The sequence below is a fragment of the Mytilus edulis genome, chromosome 8 (assembly GCF_963676685.1).
Source record: "Mytilus edulis chromosome 8, xbMytEdul2.2, whole genome shotgun sequence".
In the NCBI taxonomy this organism is placed as follows: Eukaryota; Metazoa; Mollusca; class Bivalvia; order Mytilida; family Mytilidae; genus Mytilus; species Mytilus edulis.
In genome coordinates this window covers 37,701,208-37,724,285 of record NC_092351.1, presented here as the reverse complement: position 1 = coordinate 37,724,285, position 23,078 = coordinate 37,701,208, and the positions used below count along the sequence as shown (strand labels likewise).

Here is a 23,078-nt window from a genome sequence, read left to right as displayed (position 1 = left end):
GAAACCAAAACTCCCAAAATCAATCCCAACCGTTCTTTTGTGGTCATAAACCTTGTGTCAAAATTTCATAGATTTCTATTAACTTAAACTAAAGTTATAGTGCGAAAACCAAGAAAATGCTTATTTGGGCCCTTTTTGGCCCCTAATTCCTAAAATGTTGGGACCAAAACTCCCAAAATCAATACCAACCTTCCTTTTGTGGTCATAAACCTTGTGTTAAAATTTCATAGATTTCTATTCACTTTTACTAAAGTTAGAGTGCGAAAACTAAAAGTATTCGGACGACGATGACGACGACGACGACGACGCCAACGTGATAGCAATATACGACGAAAATTTTTTCAAATTTTGCGGTCGTATAAAAACTCACTTTCATAACTTTAGCAGAGATTTTCCTTTATAAATATTTTGCAATTGAATTAGATTTAGCATTTTAGTTAATGATCAAAGATTCACTACAATAATTGTGCACATATTTTTCTGAATTAACAGTAGTCACCATATTGAGGATTTGTCAATACTTTACCTTGTTTAGAGCTATCACAAATGGTGTTTTTCTTTGTTTAAGTAGGTTTATAGACTCAATAGTCTGAGGTTCTAACCCATGCATAATATCTACCACTAAAATAGCCATATCACATAGGGAAGATCCTCTAGATCGTAAGTTACTGAAAAATGCAAAAAAAATCTCAATTAGCAAATCTAGTAATGACAGGGTTAAACTATGAGGGCTATTCCAATATCCTGGATTGAGGGGGAGATACAATACATTTGAAATTTTTACATGGAGTATGATTCTAAACATTTAAACCTCTTCTTTTTTCCTTCCTCCTTCTCGGGAAAAGATAAATGGAAAAGTTCTTTCTGATAATAGAACTCACTTTTAGATATTTAGATTAAATGGCTTTTTCTGAAAGCTAAAAGATAAACACTATACTCATGAACCAATATTTCTATCCATCAGCTGAAAGACTTATGTTCATATGAACCATTATTTCTTAATGTTTGGCAGATTAACATCAGAATAAATTGCTTCGCTGAGTGCAGCCTGATACAACCACAGATCTTAAACCCTGAACAGTTGGGGCAAATTTGGACACAATATTCAAGCTTGATATTGTCTAAATTTGGATTGTGATTCAATTTTTGACATAATACAGGTTTCTGACACAAAAATAAATGTAAAGATCTTACAAATCTATTGCTCAATACTGTGCAATTAAAGATTCTTCTTAAAAAATTGAAATTTGAAAAATTAAAAAAAATAAATTTGAACCTCTTAAAACCAGATGCTCCGCAAATTACAGCTTTATATGACCACAGAGTTTGAACCCTGAACAGTTGGGGCAAGTATGGACACAACATTCAAGCTTGATACAGCTCTGAATTTGGATTGCGATTAAATAGTTGACACAACATAGGTTTCTGACACAAAACTAATTTGGTCTAAGAACTTAAACTTAAAAATTTTTAATAGGACATTTACCTATTATGGTCCAATATCCAATATCTAAATACATGGTTAGATTCAGCATATGAAAGAACTCCAAGAATTCAATTTTATGAAATCAAATAAAGTTCAATTTTGGACCCTTTAGTTCTCAATGTGGAACAATTTGATAACTGGGCCCAAATATCAAAAATCTAAATACATTGTTAGATTCAGAATATGTCAAAGAACCCAATGTATTCAATTTTTGTTGAAATCAAACAAAGTTTAATTTTGGACCCCATTTTGGACCCCATTTTGGACCAACTTGAAAACTGGGCCTATAATCAAAAATCTAAACACACATTTAAATTCAGCATATCAAAGAACCCCAAGATTCAATTTTTGTTGATATCAAACAAAGTTTAAATTTGGCCCCAGATTTAAACCTTGTGTTTAAATTTCATAGATTTCTATTAACTTATACTAAAGTTATGGTGCGAAAACCAAGAAAAATGCTTATTTGGGCCCCTAATTCCTAAACTGTTGGGATCTCAACTCCCAAAATCAATCCCAGCCTTCCTTTTGCGGTCGTAAACCTTGTGTCAAAATATCATTGATTTCTCTTTACTTAAACTAAAGTTATAGTGCAGAAACCAAAAGTATTCGGACGACGCTGACGCCAACATGATACCAATATACGACCAAAAAAATTTCAATTTTTGCAGTCGTATAATTAGTTTACTAACCTGAAAGACTCATGGCCAGGTGTATCAATAATTAACATTCCAGGTAGTTTCAATTCAGCTTTCTGAAACTAAAAAAAATAATGTTCTCAAATAATGTGTTTGCATTCTATAGTCTAAACAATAAATATCAATTAAAGCAGCTCAATGTATAGAAGACTTATATAAATGCTTCAAAGTTATAATGTTAATTACATCCTACTAAAATACTTTACAAATTAAGAAGGACTTTTTGTTTTTGTTTTTATATGAAGGCTATATAAAAGTCTTATGTGGAGCAAACACTGATCTGGCATACAATAATATCAGCCTGCTATCTTTGATGAATGTTTAGTCAAAAGCAGCAGATATCTATGAATATACAATTACAATTAATCTTATGAAACAGTGGTTTATGCATTCTGTTATTGATGCTGATGAATTATAATGGACAGCTGCTTAATTTTCAGAAAAAAAAATTTTTTTTTCCTGCTCTGTACTAGACTGACACCCTGAGCCAGATTTTTTTAACATGCTAGTTCATAGGGTACCAGTCCATAGGAAGACACATTAATCTGACTCACAGTGACAGTATCAGGTATCATAGGGTAACAGTCCACAGGAAGACATGTCACATGACACATTAATCTGACTCACAGTGACAGTATCAGGTATCATAGGGTAACAGTCCACAGGAAGACATGTCACATGACACATTAATCTGACTGACAGTAGACCAATCTCTGTTCTTACTCCTAAATGGTGGGTGTTTAGTGGAGAAGTAGCAAACACCTATTTTAAAGTCTTTGGTTTGAACTGTCCAGGGTTCCAACTCATGACTTAACACAATTATGAAAAACATGCATCTACAAAGACCACCAAGACAATTATTTCTGATAATGTGCTAACAATTAATGGTTTCATCTTTTGCCAAACATGCAGCAGTCTATTTCAAAAATGTCTAGTGCATCTTTAATCTTTGAAATGGTGTAATAGTCTGTCTGATCAACCATATTTGTAAAATTTGATGTTTACCTCTTTACACATTTTTGTACTATCTTTAATAGCACTAAAGGGAACATTGGTAGCACCAATCTGTTGGGTTATTCCCCCTGCTTCACCATCTTGTACATTTGTTCTTCGTAACTGAAAAAATAAAAAGTTAGTATATAAATACGTAATAAATGCAAATTCCAAAAAAATAATCTGAATATACAGGCTTTGTTTAAATTGCATAGGAAAAACTACTTGAAACTACTCTTGCTACGCTCGGATATAAAATATTTATGTAGATTAAAAAAATTAAACTCTTTATCGAAAAATGTAGGAAGATATAATAATACTTAGTTCAATTACTCTAATATAAAGGTGTGTTTGATTCCATATGTAATAATATTGCTATATCTTATGAAGAACAAAGTGAACAATATGCATTTTTACAGAAAGAGATTTGTTCTGTAATCGATATTTGAATCTATGTCTGTCCATATTAATATGTATATTAGTTAATTACACACATCACGTTTCTTTTTTATAATGCATTAGTACTCACCACATGTGCTTTATACTTTTTTATTTCATAGGTAAGTCACAGAATAATTTCAATTTTTGTTCATTCACATTTAATCATTAACTATGGTAAGTTTAAACTCATGTGATATTTTCCATGGTCAAGTGAGGCTGTTAAAACACAGGGGTCCGTAATTATGCGACCTGGGCTACTTAGGTATATATATATCAGGAAATAATTGAATAAAAATATTTGTTATCGTTAAAAAAAAAAAAGAATAGTTAGTATAAATAATCGAATTACTTTAAATAAGGCTTTACTGTTTATTTGTTTTTCAATAGATTTCCCAGAAAATTATTAGAAATTGTGTGCTGTAAATTCAGAAATTAATGTGCATTTACTACTACCAACGGCAGGATACTGGTAAAATTACAAGATATAGTTTAGTTATTGCAAAACTAATGTGAAGGAAAATCATAACTGAAATGATGAAAGCAATTATTATTGCTAACATGATACTGTCACATTTTCCACATTAATGAAAACATGGCAATAATTTCTGAATTTACTGTATACCTCAGCGTGACCTTTCTCATAAAAACGGTGATCGCTATTACGCAAGAGCAAAGGGGAAAATCAAATTGGCATACAAATGTAAACATCGCTCTGCAATCAAAATAATCTATATCTTATTGAACATGTTGTTTACAAAAGTACCAATTAGAAAACTTTGGCTTCAAAACACAACTATCAATAATTAGCTGCATATTTTCACATCAACACTGACCTAGTGAAATATTTTTTGTATGATTATACAAAGTGGATGTGTAAAAAAGATAAAATCATGCACAGAAGACTGAGTTTATGATATATGCATGCAAGAATTGAATAAATTTACATTATTTTTCAACAGTCACTCGTTTCATATGACTATAAAGGCTGAATTTTTTTTACTGATGAAGTTTAAGTAAAGGGTTTTTCTTTCTTAAGTGTTTTTTACATGATCAAATTCTCTGACAAAAGAATACCTGCACACAGTTCATGTGACCTTTGGAAGCTTAGTTATTTTACCTTGTCCAAGATTTTTGTTTTGCCTGTATCTACATGACCCAATACACAGATAACAGGTGCCCTGAGATTGTCTACCGATTTATTCTTCTCTGCTTCTTCTTTTCTTTTCTGAAAGATACATTGAATACTAAATATTTATAATATTTGAGGCAAAAGAAATTAAGTGCATCATTAATCTTCTTACTGGAGATTTAACTACAAAACATGGTGATACCATTGGTTTATAACTCAAATCTCTAGAATTGAATTTGTGTTTTCCTTCATGCATTCAACACATAACACCTTTAGTCATAACAAGAAATTCTTTGTACAGTACTAGTAGACTCTACCAAATCAGATATTAGCTAAACAAATATATCAGCTAGTGAAATACTTTTAATTTTAAAACCACAGGCCCTTTCCTATATGACCTAATTGAATTTATTGTGAATTTGAATATATCAGCAAATCTTTTTGATTTAATCAGAATTAATATAGTCCCAAAGTCGTTACATATAGAACCGATATAATTTACTGCAGTTATTCTTGAAAACCTTAATGAAGAAAATATTATAGGTAAAAATACTTAGAATGTTAAGGTCCACCTAAATTACATTTCTACAAAAATTATTAGAGAGTTATTGCCCTTGAATAATATATCTTGACCACTTTTCTATGTTTTCTGCCTGATATCTCAAAACAATAATAGATAGAAAGGAACTGTAACTGTCAATGACAAGCTCAGGATTACAAATATAAGTACCATAATTCTATCTCTAGCTTTCTCTACAGGTGTAAGATCATCATCAGAAGATTCCTCTTCACTTTCAGATTCACTTTCTTCTGATTCATCTTCCTCCCCACTTTCCTCCTCCTCCTCTTCGTCATCTTCTTCCTCTTCTTCTTCTGATTCTTCCTCAGCCTTGACTGACACTGTCACTGGGGCTGCTTTGGGTTTCTCTGAGAAAAAGGATTAGATTTTCAGTATCTAGCTATTTCATTCTATAAACCAATCTCAAGTTCAAATTTTATGAATGAGTAACACTGGTTGACCTAAGGTCAATAGAAATTAATGGGGAATGTGGCCATGGGACACAGATAAGGCCCCGCTTGCATATAAAGTTATAATGGGATGTTACTCAGGGACTGTACAAGTGATGATTCCCAAATTTGTACTTGACCTGAGTTTTGTGGTAATAAGCATTTTGATATGTTCATAACATTTAGTTGAGGTAAACTTAAGTTAGAGAACAGAAAGGAAAAATCCAACAATTTTAACATTTATAAATGGGCATAACTCTAGAAAAAGTATAGATTACACCACCAAAATTCTAACTTGATCTTTGTTTTGTGGTAATAAGCATTATGTATAAGTTTTTCGTAACATTTGGTTGAGGCATACTTAAGTAAGAGAACAGAAACCAATATTGGGATCAAAGGTCCGGAAACAGTCATATATGCCAGACATGACCGATTCGGAAACTCAAAAGTCCTATATCATTTATTGGGATTTAGGTCAAATTTTATTTTTCAACAGAAATAATTTCGGTCATTTCGTTGAGATTGAGTTTCAAAATCGCCATTTTAAACATATTTTTGTTTTGTTATTGATTTTATGTAATTAAACTGCCACTCCAGTAAAGTGTTATAATCCTGAGGGCCCTCCTAATATCTATATTAATGCCTCGGGAGCTATTGGCTAATGATCGCTAATCTCTTTACCTGTGTTTTTAGTTCACACCTGGTTATTAATCACAAGCTCCGAACTAATATTATAAAGAAATTAAAATTCTATACCAACTGTCTTCATTATTTAATTACTTTTCAGCTAGGACAATTGTCAATAATGATTTAAAATTAAATTAAAACTTGATTTAATTTACGTAGAAAAAAGATTTTTTTCACTACTAACACACATGCTTTGTTTACTATGATACACATGCCTGAAATTCTCTTTCGCAGATTTGACACTAAATCGTAAATTTAAAATGATGTCTTTCTAAATAAAGCAAGTGCAACTATTTTCATTAATATTCTTACACTATTAAAGGTAAAATATTAAAAAAACGATGTTTTCCTGTGAATTTGATAAACAAAACTAATCCCGGAAACAAGTCCGGAATTGTTCGTTTTAGTATTGTCGCATTACATATTTGAATTTCGACTTCGAAAGAAACATAAGCGATGACTGAGAAAATTACGATTTTGAGTCATTAAAATCATTTTATTCTTAAACTGTTGCCTAGCTTCCCTTAATTGCTTTTGATCGATTTTAGGAAAATGGTAGGATAAATCATGAAGTAAACGCGATGCATCAGTGAAACAAGTTCGTTGATGCTACAAGTATGAGCATACTCATGCAGTGATGAGATTTTGACAATCTGTTTTTGAAAAGGGGCACCAACTTTTATGTTATATGAAAATGACCGAAATTAGGTGAAAAAATTTCCGGATCTTTGATTGGGATGTTTGGATAAGGATAAAATAATGCCCCCTCCACTACAGCCAAGGCATAATAACTGACATCTTTCGTATTCTTAATCTTTGAATCAGTTCTTACTGAGGTAATGACATGAGCATTGTGACACATGAATTCTACAGAAAAAAGTACAATTCTAAAAGTTTCTATTCATAAGGATATTGTAAATGGATAGGTCTTTAACAAATTAACCTTTCTACTGTTTAACTACAGATAGTAGTAAGACATGAAAAAACATTTATAGATATTTAAATATTTAGAGGTAAAAAGAGTCATAAATGTATGAGGTTTGATTCTGCTGTGAATTTAAGTATCTAATAAATGTAAGTAACGAGAAGATACTGAGAGAAATGGCTTGTATGTGTGAATCAGATAGTGAGAAACAGAACTGCTGACCACCAAACTTTACCAAATACATAAATAAGAAAATGTAAATGACCAATTTGATTTATTCTTAATTTATCTTGTCCAGACTTAGTTTTGTATCAGTAAACTCAATTGAGTATTGGTGAAGAGAACAACAACGGGATAGAAACACCAATATTTTGCCCTGGCAGGCTAGACAAAAGTTCTAAACACCAATATTTTGCCATGACAGGCTAGACAAAAGTTCTGTATTATAATTGATAGTAACTAGCTGTGAAATAGGGTGATTGATGATGACTGTAGTTGAAAACATTCTGAATTACCACTGAATTATTACCTTAATAAAATACAGATAGATATTGTGATTGAAATACTAATCATCACCAGCACTATACATCCCTAAGAAATGTTCTGAACCATCATGTGACAATTACCTATTTCCATCTTTACTGACTTTTCCTCTTCGTCTTCACTGTCAGCGGCCCAATCATCTTTTATATCGTCTCCTTCTTCTTCCTTCTCTTCCTCCTGTGTACTTGTATCGGCTACTGGTTCCACCTCCTCTACAGTGGGTGTAGTTACTTCAACCTTTGATTCCACTGCTGTTTCTTCTGATGGAGATGGTGTTCTTTCTTCTTGTGTTTCTATTAGAAATTATAAATAAAGGTGAATGGAAACATTTTGGGTCATATTTTCATTATATTATATATAAGCTTTTTAATCATTTCTACAATTTCCAATATTACCTTTCCCATCTATAGATTTTTCAAATATCTTTTTAAATGATATTGGTGTCATGAGTTATAAGGGCACAAAATTATAGTTTTGGTTACACAAAATCTTGGCTATTACACACAAGTAGAGAATAGTATATAGCTAAACAATAGCATTAAAATGCATTGCACACAAGTTTTTTTTCAAAAGGTGTAAACAGAAAAGTATTTTTTTTCAAAGATAACATGAAACGTTCAATGTCCAATGAATTCCAAAGGTTAATGGCTAATAACTTTACTGCAAATTAATCACATTTAATTTACATTTTTCAATGTGTGGTCTGCTCTGAAACAAACAACAATGTTTTAGAACAAAAAGTGATCATGGCTTGAATGAAGTAGGGAGATAAACTCTAAAGATTTCAATATAGTTACCTGCTGCTTTTTGTTGTTGTTGTTTTTTCTTCTTTTTGTTGTCATAAACAGGTCTTTTCTTAGGCGCATCATCTTTAGATGGAATTTCAAATCCTGTATATATAAATAATAGACACTATGAAATATTTACACAACTTCTATCAAAATATGGTATGAAGCTCATGTGATAACTTATCAAAAGGATCATAAATCATGCCAAAGTTTGGTAGTTCTCTTTGGATAGTCATGGTTTCACCACCAAGAAAACAAGAATGTGTCCATAGTACACGAATGCCCCACTCGCACTATCATTTTCTATGTTCAGTGGACCATGAAATTGGGGTCAAAACTTTAATTTGGAATTAAAATTAGAAAGATCATATCATAGGGAACATGTGTACTAAGTTTCAAGTTGATGTAACTTAAACTTCATCAAAAACTACCTTGACCAAAAACTTTAACCTGAACTTCGCACTATCATTTTCTATGTTCAGTGGACCATGAAATTGGGGTCCAATCTATAATTTGGCATTAAAATTAGAAAGATCATATCATGGGGAAAAAGTGTACTAAGTTTCAAGTTGATTGGACTTAAACTTCTTCAAAAACTACCTTGACCAAAAACTTTAACCTGAAGCGGACGGACGGACGGAGGCACAGACCAGAAAACATAATGCCCCTCTACTATCGTAGGTGGGGCATAAAAACAAGGCCACCTTGATATTGCAATGCTTCCTGAAAGTGCCTTTTAGCTAACCAACTAAACAAAATGCATTCATAATTATACAAAATACTACTCACTTTTGATCTTGAATTTCTTACATATAATATTAAAGTTTGCTTAATTGATTTTCCATTTGTATAAGAATTGTTATAAATATTTGATCATCACTGAGGATTTCATCACAACTTGAGACTGGGAGATTAAGAGCTTGTTACAGGCTGCTTGTGTCTACTTAATGTCAAATGTTGTATGGTGGCCATTTGATCCTTATTTTAAAAATCATTTAGGGTTACTGTCCAATCAAAATTCAATCTCTAACTCCTTTTATTTTAACTGTCAAATGATGCATTATTTTGTATACAAACCTTGTGCCTTCATTGCTTCCAGCATTTCTTGAGCTCTTCTTTTATCCTGCTTTTGTTTATCTGTTAATAATTTTCCTTCAGCTCTTAATCTTTCTTTTCTCTCTTTTTCCTTCAATTTTTTCTTTTCTCTCTTCTCTTGTTCTTTCTTTTTCTATGTAATTGAACAATAATGAAGAAAAGTTAAACTCTATATATGTTTATAGTTATAATGATGGCTTCTACATGTCCCACATTTCAGTTTTTATCTTTATCTTTTTAGGGCTATTTCAGATTTAATCATGTGTAGGGGAGGGGATGGAAGACATGCAAATTAATTGTGGGTGGTTAGATTTTCTTCATAATTCTTAAGAATTATAAGTAAAATGAAAATTTTATATTATGGGTGTTGGAGTCTAAAATTAAAATAAGTGCTTCCCACCCCCGATGTGTTTAAATCTGGAGCTGCCCCTTTTTTTATCTATTGAGTCAAAAACAAATGAAAGACAAGAGAAGCAATTTGTTTAATATTAAAAGAAGTAATAAATGATAATTTGCCTTCAGCAACATTTTTTTTTTAAAACAGATACAAATCAGATGTAAATACATTTTCTGTCAAGGTATTTTAAAGAACTACTGTTGTTTCATTCATTTTCTTTGGTACCAATTTTTGTAGAAAATGTTTTTTTTTGTGTGTGTTTTTACTAGTGTACATACATGCATATAGAGCATTTGTTGTTTGCTGAACATTTAAATTTGTGTTTCACCTGTACCTATGCAATACACAAATATAGGTATCTTATAAATAGTAAGGAATCAACAGTATTCAAAAAAAGAAATATTTACTACTTGATTTTAATGTCATCACATCTAATATCATTTGTCGACCATATGGGAGAATCACTGCTCAATAAATCATGACTTTTGTGTTGTTTAATCACCAAAAAAATATGTGTTCTTTCTATGCAATGTTATCAGGCATGGTCCCTTTTTTTCGTGATGTCACAATTGGAATTTCAGAGGAAAGCAAGAAAATTTGACCTTATAATCAAATTTTGACCAATGAGGAACAGAGATCAAACGACACCACCTGTTGATTAAATAAAAATAATCAACAGGTCAGGAAAGGGATAAATCGAGTAGGAATTAGAGAAATCTTAATAAAATACCTCTTCCTCCATTTGTGCTATTTGTTCTTCTTCCAGTCTGATTCTCTCTTCCTCTTCTTTTTGAAGTCTTTCTTGTTCTTCCTTCAGTGCTTGTAATTGTGCTTTAATGATAGCAACCTACAATATAACAGAGTATGTTAATCATTACTTAATCTGATTTCATTATATTTTATCATGATCACATTTAAAACCAGGTGCTCCGCAGGGCGCAGCTTTATACGACCGCAGAGGTCGAACCCTGAACAGTTGGGGCAAGTATGGACAAAACATTCAAGCGTGATACAGCTCTGAATTTGGATTGTGATCAAATTTTTGACATTACATGGTTTTTTTTACACAAAACAAATGTCAAGATTTTACAAATCAATTAAAGATTTCTTCTTATTTAAATCTAAAATTAAATAGTTGACACAGCATAGGTTTCTGACACAGAATGAATGTGGTCTAATGAACTTAAAAGTTTTTTTTTGCCTTTGAGCAATTCACTATGCTGTTGAATATTAATCCTCTCAAAAAAATGTTTGAAGAAATTTTCTTTTTATTTATGAAATCTGAAATGAGAAAAATTTAACCCCCCCCCTTTTTTCACATCCCCGTTTCCCTTTTTCCAAAACTGATATCAATTCAAATTTCTAATGGAGTTTGCAACAATAACTACTCTTTTAAATACATCATAAAATATTAAAATGTAAAATAAAGTGCTTGTTATCACTGAATGGTAAAGATTGGTTGGTAGTAAAAGTGAATATACATTGTTTATTGTATAAAACAATAAAAAAAACTTCATCAGCAACATTTTATATTGGCAAATTTCCAATGAAGTTATTTACATAAAGTTATTGGCAAATAAAAACAGAAAATGACATCATAGTCATGTCTGGCAAATTTCCAACATACATTATCTAAAACATTTTAGATAAGATAAGGAAAAAAAGCTTCATCAGCAACATTTTATATTGGCAAATTTCCAATGAAGTTATTTACATAAAGTTATTGGCAAATAAAAATAGAAAATGACATCATAGTCATGTCTGGCAAATTTCCAACATATGTTATCAACTACTATTCTATACAAAGAAAGATAACTCCAATTGAAAATTAATTGCTATTGCACAATATTGTGCAATTAGATATTTCTTGCTATTGTGCAATACTGTGCAATTGAAAATTTCTTGCTATTGCACAATACTTGATATGGAATCCTGATTTGGACCAACTTGAAAACTGGGCCCATAATCAAAAATCAAAGTACATATTTAGATAAAGCATATCAAATAAGCCCAAGAATTTAATTTTTGTTAAAATCAAACTTAGTTTAATTTGGACCCTTTGGACCTTAATGTAGACCAATTTGAAAACTGGACCAAAAATTAAGAATCTACATACACAGTTAGATTTGGCATATCAAAGAACCCATTTATTCAATTTTTGAAGAAATCAAACAAAGTTTAATTTTGGACCCCCATTTGGACCAACTTGAAAACTAGGCCAATAATTAAAAATCTAAGTACATTTTTAAATTCAGCATATCAAAGAACCCCAAGGATTCAATTTTTGTTAAAATCAAACTAAGTTTAATTTTGGACCCTTTGGACCTTAATGTAGACCAATTTGAAAACGGGACCAAAAATTAAGAATCTACATACATAGTTAGATTCGGCATATCAAAGAACCCCAATTATTCAATTTTTGATGAAATCACACAAAGTTCAATTTTGGACCCTTTGGGCCCCTTATTCCTAAACTGTTAGGACCAAAACTCCCAAAATCAAACCCAACCTTCCTTTTATGGTCATAAACCTTGTGTTTAAATTTCATAGATTTCTATTTACTTATACTAAAGTTATGGTGCAAAAACCAAAAATAATGCTTAATAGGGCCCCTTTTTGGCCCCTAATTCATAAACTGTTGTGACCTCAACTCCAAAAATCAATCCCAACCTTCCTTTTGTGGTCATAAACCTTGTGCTAAAATTTCATTGATTTCTATTTACTTATACTAAAGTTATTGTGCGAAAACCAAGAATAATGCTTATTTGGGCCCTTTTTTGGCCCTTTATTCCTAAACTGTTGGAACCAAAACCCCCAAAATCAATCCCAACCTTCCTTTTGTGGTCATAAACCTTGTGTCAAAATTTCATAGATTTCTATTCACTTAAACTAAAGTTATAGTGCGAAAACCAAGAAAATGCTTATTTGGGCCCTTTTTGGCCCCTAATTCCTAAAATAATGGGACCAAAACTCCCAAAATCAATACCAACCTTCCTTTTGTGGTCATAAACCTTGTGTTAAAATTTCATAGATTTCCATTCACTTTTACTAAAGTTAGAGTGCGAAAACTAAAAGTATTCGGACGCCGGACGACGCAGACGCCAACGTGATAGCAATATACGACGAAAATTTTTTCAAATTTTGCGGTCGTATAAAAAACCTTCCATTTAATGTTATAGAACTATCATTTCCCTGTTAAGTTTGAAAATACCTCATTATAAAACATACTTTTGAGATTTATTTTCAGTCATAATTTAATAATTCAACAGAAAATTGTCATTAGTCTCAATTCAAACTTTCCCAAAACTTTTATTTCTCTCAATCAAAACAAGTGTCTTACTGGTGCTTTTTTCTTTTTCTTGTCCTTTTCCTCTTCTCCTTTCTTTTTCTTCTTTTTTCCTGGTTTTACTTCTTCTTCCTCCTCTGTTGGTTTTTCATCTTCACCCTTTTCTCCTGCAATATATAATTTTAAAAAGTTATAGTTGAGCTCTCGACATAATATACAATAGGGACTTCCATTGAACAAAATGCACATTTAATAAATCAATTCACACTTTTTTGTTGCATATTATTATTTGTATATAAGGGCTGCCTTAATGTTAATGGACAACACTTGTTTAATAAATATGCCTAAAGTTACACATCAAAAGTATCTAATATAAATGCTTGAATTTGATTTATTTTTAATATAGTCTCATAATTTGAATGTTATGTGAAACACTGTTCATATTCATGGATCTTCAACTGTATAGCTTCATACACATGCTTCTAGCATTAAAGAAAATACACACAAATGTATTCAAATTCAAAATAGTGGTTTCTCTTAGTTACAAAATATGTGATGTTGTTCTATCAAAATCATGATGTCAGACAAACAAATCACATTTAAAGATTCATTGATATCGAGTCTGTGATTAAGGAGGCATTATTGATTGCAGATGCCTAGCCCCTTATGCAGATATGACAAGTAATTATTTTCTTTTGGAATCCTATACAAATCATTCAATTTTAAGACTTTTGCAATGAGAACCCTATATCTTTTTACAGTCAATATTGTTTTTGAAATGTAGGCACATTTGTTCTAAAAAGTAAGTAATCTATGCCTTTGGTCATTAAATTCAACTAGTAAATGTCTCCCTATTATGAGCTCAGAAAATTTAACTATAGTGAGTTAAATCTGTATGTAAAGCTCTACCTATGGAAAATAGACAATTTACCTTTTGAGAAAGGTGAACTTCGATTTGAGGTTCAAAATTCATAGGTATTACTACAGGATGACGTTACTAGACAAGTAAACACATAAAAGGGGTGACCTTTATAGCAGCTCTCACTGTACTTGTACAAAATCTGACTAACCTTCTAGCTTAGCATCATCTGTAGCAGTCTCCCCTCCAGTCTCTGGTTCTTTTTTACCTTTGGATTTTTTCTTATCCTTTAAAAGATATCAAAGTATCCATTATGAACATGATTTTATTATCAAAGAGAGAATAAAAAGTTGTAGGAAGTGTTCACATTTTGTTTTGTTGATTACATTCATTGAAAAAATCTAATGTTCTTTAAAACATAACAATTATTCAAAAGAGTTAAAAAATGTAAAAGAACTTTGTACAAAATTAGCTTAAACAGGAACTTCACATTAAAATAGATATCAACCAACTTTTAAAAATTGTGTCCTATTTAAAAATGTTCACTGTAATTCCCTGTGGAAATACTAAACACCTACTAAAATTAAACTTACTAATAATTTTTTCTGCTTTTCTCTATCTCTTTTTTCTTTTCTTTTTTGTGCTGCGGTTTTTACTGTTGATTCATCCTCATCTTCATCTCCTTCTTCCTTTGTTCCTTCTTCTCCTTCCTGTTCTTCATTCTTCTCTCCATCATTTTCTTCAGTTTTTCCTTTCTTCTTTTTTCTCTTTTTCTTTTTATCGTCTTCATCATCATCATATAAGTCATCTATAGTGACCACTTTGACAGCAGCCATCTTTGACTCAATTTCAGCTGCCAATTTTTCTTCTTCATTTATTTCATTGCCTTCCTCATTTTCTTCAGCTGTTAAATCTGAAAGCAAATGATTTTTGTGGAAAGTCAGATAATTTGAGGTAATTGAAATTGAGGTTGTACTACAATGTCCTTTATTTTTTTGGCTGCTAAGGTCATCTAAACAGATATCTTATTAAGATTATCAAATGTTTATTATTTTCTGTAATTTACTGATATCATTATTACTTCCATTTTTTTAAATGGACAGATGTAGTCTAATTGAAACATTGCAATGATTTAATCAAACTCATGCAATGGGCCATTCATACCTGTCAAATGACCCGTATTCTGTGGGTGTGACCAGAGATTTTCACAATTCTGAGGGATCACCCGGAACACCCGCCGGGTCATTGAAATAACTCGGGAATTCCGAAAATGACCCGTTTTCACCCGTAATCTTAGCCTTGAGATTGATTTCATAAGTAGATATTCCCTCGAGAATATTCCTTTGAAATACCGGCAAATTCGTAATTCTTCCATGAACAGGAAGTTCATCTAGCTATGTAAACTGTCAAATTAAGTGACCCATTAAGTGCATGGCTTCACTTGACAGCTTTGGTGTCAAACACACTGTTAATTAACACCAATTACCTTAGCTTTAGGTCGTAAATAAATTGCACCATAATTGGTTTACAAACTGAACTAGAGTTACTTCCCCTTATTTGTCACCATTCCAAATTATTTCTTATATTTATGTTTTATGGGTGAAAAAGATTAAATCATAAAAATATAAAATTCAAATACATATTGAACAAGAATGTGTCCTCAGTACACGAATGCCCCACTCGCACTCATCATTTTCAATGTTCAGTGGACCGTGAAATTGGTGTACAAACTCTAATTTGGCATTAAAATTAGAAAGATCATATCATAGGGAACATGTGTACTAAGTTTGAAGTCGATTGACTTCAACTTCATCAAAAACTACCTTGACCAAAAACTTTAACCTGGAGCGGGACAGACGGACGAACGAACGGCCGAACGGACGCACAGACCAGAAAACATAATGCCCCTCTACTATCGTAGGTGGGGCATAAAAATAACTTTTCATTATTTTTATACTTTTATACAATTTTATAAAAAAAGTTGAAAATTATTTTTTCGTTTATACTTCCTTTAACTGTATTACTATATTTTATCATAGTCTAATTTCCTTGTCAAGAGAAGAATTGTATGGTTAAAGGCTACATAGTCAATAGTCTGAAACATTTAAGAATTACATTAAATTCTAGTGTTTTATGAATGTAGTATTTTCTCTCAAAAAGTAAAGCACATAAGACTGAGTTACACAAATTTATAAAAATCTTTAAAAGTGCAATGAAATAATATTTAATAAGATTTAAAATGACTTAACAAAGTGAACATGCATTGATGTTTTGGTATCTTTGAAATACATTATAAGAAAATGTACCATAAATACTGAAATTCAGCTCGAAAAAGTTTGTACGCGTTATGACCTGCATTTTCATCGTCACAGGTTGACAGGTATGGGGCCATTTTCTTTTCTATACATCGAGGATCTTACCACATTTGTTATATTTCAATCGGCCGAAATTGTATGGATAATTTTACTTGAATTTGTCACACAGCCGATTTGCTGTTTCTTGAAGTTAATAAGGATACCATAAGGTGGAAAAGGAAAAAAAGACATCCAAAAACAGAAATGGGTTGCAAAGCTAGAACAGCCGCATATATGTATTAAAATAACATTGAAATATTGTTCTCATTTCATGCATACTCTTTCCTACCTTTATTTTTCTTCTTTTTCTTTTTTGACTCTTTAGGTTTGTCAATGTCTGCTAAGAGCGCATCAATATCTTCCTCAGCCTGATCTTTCTTCTTCTTTTTATCCTTTTTCTTTTTACTATCTTTCTCTTTTACAACAACTTCCTCTTTCTTTGTTTCTATGACAGGTGTCTCCTCTTCTTCATCCTGAAAATAACTTTTATAATTTAGCACAACAATTCAAGGGTTAGTGTACATTGTTTTTAGCAATACGGTAAGGCCGTAGTTTTTTTATTTTTAGTTTTACGAACCCTCCTACCCTAATTTTTGCCAAATAGGAAAAAAAAAAAAAATTTTATTTTTTTTTCTCCTCCGACCCAGTGTTTTTCATGCAAAAAAAAATAAATTTTAGTTCATAACTGCATGAAAGAATCTAAATTTATGCTCTTGGTGATTTAGTAAGTTGTTGCACATTGATTTTCAATTCAAACCTTGTCAAGAAAAAAAAATATTTGTTACACTAGTAGAAAATCTCCTGGTGAAATAAAAATATTTTTTTTTGATATTGACGGTTGGTATTAAAAAAAAAATCAGCAGCAGCATTTTTTTTTTTTTTTTTCGTCCTCCTACCCATTGGTTTTGTCAAAAAATTTCGTAAAACTAAAAATATAATAACTATGGCCTAAAGTGGGTTATTTTCCTGGGGTGTAAAACAAAAAATCGTGGATAGAACAAAATCGCCAAAATAAATTCCAAATTAAAAGTGAACATGCAAAGGTTTTGACAAAAGCTTTGAATCCGCAATTTTTTTTCGTATATTGCCCATTTGACTTCTATATATTTGCAGTAAAAATTTCTTAAAAATTCATTTTTATAAATTAACTAGATATCATTGAGATGGAAGCCATCTCTGTGGGCCCGCTGTAAATAATGTGCATTAAAAAATTGTATCTTTACCATAGGACATGGGTTTGTCAACTGAAATCAAAGTTTTTGACCTTGACCTTTGACCTAGGAAGTTGTAAATAAATTATGACACACCCTTTGGTGTTGGTTTATAAACATGTCAAGTATAAACTTTGAAATGATAACGGTTCTCAAGATATAGAGCGGACACGATCTTTACCATAGGACATGGAGTTGTCAACTGAAACCAAAGTTTTTGACCTTGACCTTTGACCTAGGAAGTTGCACATAAATTATGACACACCTTTTGGTGTTGGTTTATATACATGTCAAGTATAAACTTTGAAATGATAACGGTTCTCAAGATATAGAGCGGACACAATCTTTACCATAGGATCAACATAGGTAATCAACACTTCAAAAATAAAATTAACATAGAGACCTTAAGGGGAAACTTTTTTAATTATTGACAAAAAATTATGAAATTAATAGTCAGAGTTCGTATATAATATATATTAACATACACTACAGCTCAGGTGGATTTTGCTTTGTCCACCGGCCCACCATGGGAGTGGGCACAGGGTGGGCAAAATTTCTAGCTTGTCCACTATGCCCACCCATAGGAGTGGGCATGCAATTTCTTTTGTGTAATCTAAAGACTTGCAAGTATAATCAATTGAAAAAAGCAGATAAGCATTTGTAATCAATATTTTTACAAAAAAATAGATTATAGCTAGAGTGGGCACGGGTGGACTGCCCTGGTTGGGCTGTCGGAAAAAGTAAAATCAAGAAAAAAAATATTAATCTATAACAATGAATTTTGAAGAAATTTTTTCTGCAAATATATAGAAGTCTAATGGACAATACCTTATTCAATGAAAAACACGAAGTTTTATACCCACAAAAATAACCCGCTATACGATAAAGGAAACACTACATGTGAAATGAGTCCTTTTTCATCACATCTTTACAATAGTGAACATGTTTGTTGATGGATCAAATTCCAAGCTACATCCCATAAGAAACATCCATGTCAAGTTTAATTACATTTGGCCTATCAATGTCATGGGAGATGATTTTTAAAAATGTTTACACCAACACTTCACTTTTATAGATACTTTTTTTTTTTTTTTTATCAATTTAGAACTTTTTAAAAACTTTCAGTCAATTTTTGTGACTTCCTTTGTTGATGTATCAATGAAAGACGAGATCAAAGTTTGATATATTCTCAATGATTATAATTCATGTACTGTAATATAGGGTGTGAGATCATTTCCATTGAGGGATAGAAATTTCTCAACAAAAAATCTAATTCTAGCATTGTTGGGTTAAATTTTCAGACTTATATATGTATCCATTAGGAAAATATCTTGGCCTTACATCTGAAGGTAACTCATTGTCACTGTCATCATCCATCATCAACATATCAAATGTAGCCATTGGTTTTGTTTTCTTCTTTCCTTTTGTCTCTTGTTTCTTTTCTTCTTCCATTTCTTCAACTTCTTCTTCAGAGTCACTCTTGTGTTTATTTTTCTTCTTTTTTGACTAAAAAAAAATAAATTTAATTAAATGTGCTAATCCAGCTTCACCCTAATAACAATATATTTATTTCAAATCATCTAAAGTTAAATTTTTGTTATATAACTTCTATAAATCTGTTTTAATACATTTTGTGTCTAATTTCTTGTTACTTTTTATTCTATGGTTTTTATTCCAAACATTGACTTTCAAAAGTTCTGATACATGTACATGTAATTTTCTGTTTTGATTTTACATTTTGTATTTCACAATTTGATATTTTTCCTTAGCAGTGTAGATTTAATGTCAGAAGTTTCAAATTCCATATAAACCCAATACACTATATATGCTCTCTTAAATATGTGGGGAGAAACTACAACTAATCTTTACTTTTATCTTTTGTGGAGGTGGATCGTCCTCATTAACTGTATCAGAGTTAACTCCCTTCTTTGATTCAATCGATAATGTCTCAATTTCTGCTGCAACATCGTCTTCCCTAAAATAAATAAAGTTCATGTGAAAATGCAAATAAAAAAGTTTAAACTTGGACTTAACAGGAATCATCATAAGAAATGACTTTAGGTTTGCCAATTGACATGAAAAATCTCAGGTCCTCTAAAAATGTACAAGGTACAGGTAAAGTTGAAACAAGGAAAGAACTATCACACCAAAATTTAAAGCAATAGAAAAGGAAAAAAATCTGCACAAGAATTTTTTCGATTTAAAGTTTTGTAAATGAAGTATTGGTTGCAACTTATCCATTGTTTCTAACAAAACATGTTTCTACTAAATAATGATTTTTTCAAATATATGTATATACAAGTAAACAGAGAATAATTGGTCTTTTCAAAATGGAGTGTTATGTCCCAACGACAACTCTTTACACGGGGGGGGACAAATGCCCCCAAAATTTTTATTCAAGCGATCAAAGAAAATTGTGGTTAACCAAAAATTTGAATTTAAAGAGAGAAAGAGAAGAAAGGACTTTAAAAGGAACAAGTGCTGGCTATCAACTTGGAGTCTTGCTTTATTAAAACATCTTTTAATGTATAAATTTACCAATCGTCTTTCTTCTTCTTCTTTTTATGTTTTCCAGCAGGTTTCTGTGATGTTGCTGGCTCATCTAATTCTTGGTTAGCTAAAGGATCTAAATCAACCTCGTTGTCACTGTTGCTACAAAACACAAAATATAGTTTAAAACTTCCATTTTACCAATAAATTACAAATACTATCTTATATATGTTTTCAATCTGTAAATAATCAGAAATATATCTAAAATATCCTAAATACACATGTTCAACAACTTTAAAAACTTTGTATGTTCATTAACATACATTCTGTTGCAGAACCTTCCACTTCAATCATTACTTCATTGAAGAGGTCTAAGTTCTTAAGTGTTGTAAGAAATATGTGTGGTGTATCCCCAGCTATGAAGTTTATTTAAGACAAGTCAATATTATAAGAAGACCCTTTCAGGCTTTGCTACAATTTATATTGTAAATAGTTAAATACAATGTATATAAAGTCCAAGGGTTGTAATTTGTTTTTATTAAAGTGAGTCATCTGAAACAAGATTCTAATTCAATCTGTAACTCATCAAATTATCCTTGTACACAAAGTAAATAGATTATGGAAGTACAAGTAGCCTCAAAATCATAACCTTCACTATAATTGCTTCAGGTTGTCCGACAAAGTTTTATAATCTGATAGTTTGACCTACAAATAGAGGGACAAGGTTGTACATGTATTTGCTTGTACATGTATGTAAATTTGTCTTGACTCTTTCTGAAATTTAATTTGTCCTTCTTTATTTTTTCAAATTACAAGTTCATTTGCCCACAACTTCAATTTAATTTCTTATATTGTTACGATATCTGCCTCCATCGATATACATTGATACATGCATGTGCCACCTTTGTTACAATAAAGCTTATAGATACAAAATGCACTGTAATTACAATGTAGTGATAGCTTTTATAGTTGTTTTTTCACCAGTATCAGTTGCCATGATATACAAATAGATAGGCAACTTATTCATTGGTTATTTAAAGCTGTCACTGTTTCATATGTATCGGGCAACTCAGCTACATTTAATTCTGCTATGATATTTGCTTTTTCAAAATGAAACTTATTTTAAAATGTATATCTTTACTGATCTTTGGAGTTATAGTTACATGCATCTTTTTAAACATAAAGATTTTTTTTAATCATTTTTTTATTATTTTTTCATATGGATCAGATAAATGTCCTTCTTTGTCCACATTTATATTAAAATGTCAAAAGATAAGTCACTTATTGCTACACAAAAACCTTGCAACCCAAAAATATGGTTGTCACACACTGAAATCAACAATGGAATTTTGAAGTTGACAAATAAAAATATAGATAAAAACACACACATTTCCCTCCTAGAAGTAATTTTGAACAGAAACTGATTTTAAACTTGTTGTTTTATTATAAATTAATCTAAATAGATGTTATTACCTTACAAGTATTTGTGGTTTGTTGTTAAGTCTAATGAAGTATGAAGTATATGATGAAATAGTTGTGCAATACTTAAATTTATACCTTTCACAAATCTATAATTAGACTTTATGTAAAAAGAACCCAATCATATGTATTGGTTAATCAAAAACTTTATTCATCTATATTTAGGTGTACAACAGATGTATATGAGGTTAATGGTTCAGAACTCAAAGTTTCTACAACTACAATATTTAAGATTTCCCAATGTGAAATTACAATGAATTAGTTTATAATTCAAACATTACGATTATGCTGCTAACTAGCAAACAAATCGAGGATTTAAACAGGCATTCTAATGTATACAACATCAATTAATGTCATTAATGGTAAGTAAAAATATGTTGACTAACAAAAAAAGTCTGACACTTATATGCTTATAAGGTGACAGAATAAGTGATAGACATTCAAATGATCATGACCACCTCATCTTCGATTATTGTTCACTGGTTACAATGTACATTCTAAACACCTCTACAAATAAATATTCCTTCCGTCCATCACCTGGGGCATTACAATGAAACTTCATATTTTTTTATTATTTTTTTTTTTTGTGATTTAAAAACTGAAAGCCATCTTTTTCTTAAGATCATATACTCAATTTTGACTTACAAGTCGTCATTTTGACCTTTTCGATTTTTATTTTTTGGTTTGCCCATTTCGTATTTTATGGTTTCACAAAGAAATTCTTTATACAGGCTTCAGACTCGAACATGTGTCAATATTTCGCCGAAAATTTCTCAATCTGTGTCGCATGTACAGCTGTCTTCCGGTAAACTACGCTTGATGGGAATAATAAAAAATATGAGCAAATACCTACTGCGAAAGTAAATACAATATCGTAAGATAACGTTCCAAAATAGGGAAACATTCCGAAAGTAACTGTAGAGTCGAGCATGCCGATGAGAGCGGACGTGAACATTTTTGCAGAGAGAATCCTTCAAAATCATTGAAATTTCAAATTAGTTTCTGCAGATATTAATAATTTTCAGGTTTGTTTGAGACATGTAGTCAGATGGAATCCATAAGTAGTGTACTGGTTTACATGTGGGAAACTATCAGACCAATCTGTCAGTTGATGTCTGAGAGTTTTAGATGTTCCCCTAATGGATCGGTAGTTTCTTTCCGATATCCTGTTATCATATATGAGTTTTCGGCTTCCCTCTACCAGGAATA

General features: G+C 31.1%; 1 protein-coding gene across 1 annotated transcript in view; it reads right to left on the bottom strand.

Annotated features, from left to right (window-relative positions):
- LOC139486797 (eukaryotic translation initiation factor 5B-like) overlaps positions 1 to 22,696 on the bottom strand; it is a 79,201-nt gene extending 56,505 nt beyond the window's left edge. Inside the window, exons 1-17 of the mRNA XM_071271768.1 lie at positions 22,515 to 22,696; positions 20,439 to 20,552; positions 19,770 to 19,875; positions 19,242 to 19,406; positions 16,979 to 17,162; positions 14,929 to 15,248; positions 14,547 to 14,622; positions 13,531 to 13,643; positions 10,921 to 11,037; positions 9,776 to 9,926; positions 8,708 to 8,800; positions 7,994 to 8,203; positions 5,478 to 5,674; positions 4,736 to 4,843; positions 3,190 to 3,300; positions 2,179 to 2,246; positions 527 to 668 (exon numbers count right to left, since the gene is read on the bottom strand). Of these exons, the coding sequence (XP_071127869.1) occupies positions 527 to 668; positions 2,179 to 2,246; positions 3,190 to 3,300; positions 4,736 to 4,843; positions 5,478 to 5,674; positions 7,994 to 8,203; positions 8,708 to 8,800; positions 9,776 to 9,926; positions 10,921 to 11,037; positions 13,531 to 13,643; positions 14,547 to 14,622; positions 14,929 to 15,248; positions 16,979 to 17,162; positions 19,242 to 19,406; positions 19,770 to 19,875; positions 20,439 to 20,552; positions 22,515 to 22,561 (2,322 nt within the window). The 5' untranslated portion in view covers positions 22,562 to 22,696. The remainder of the gene's footprint in view (positions 1 to 526; positions 669 to 2,178; positions 2,247 to 3,189; positions 3,301 to 4,735; positions 4,844 to 5,477; positions 5,675 to 7,993; positions 8,204 to 8,707; positions 8,801 to 9,775; positions 9,927 to 10,920; positions 11,038 to 13,530; positions 13,644 to 14,546; positions 14,623 to 14,928; positions 15,249 to 16,978; positions 17,163 to 19,241; positions 19,407 to 19,769; positions 19,876 to 20,438; positions 20,553 to 22,514) is intronic.
- Positions 22,697 to 23,078: the final 382 nt, after the last annotated feature.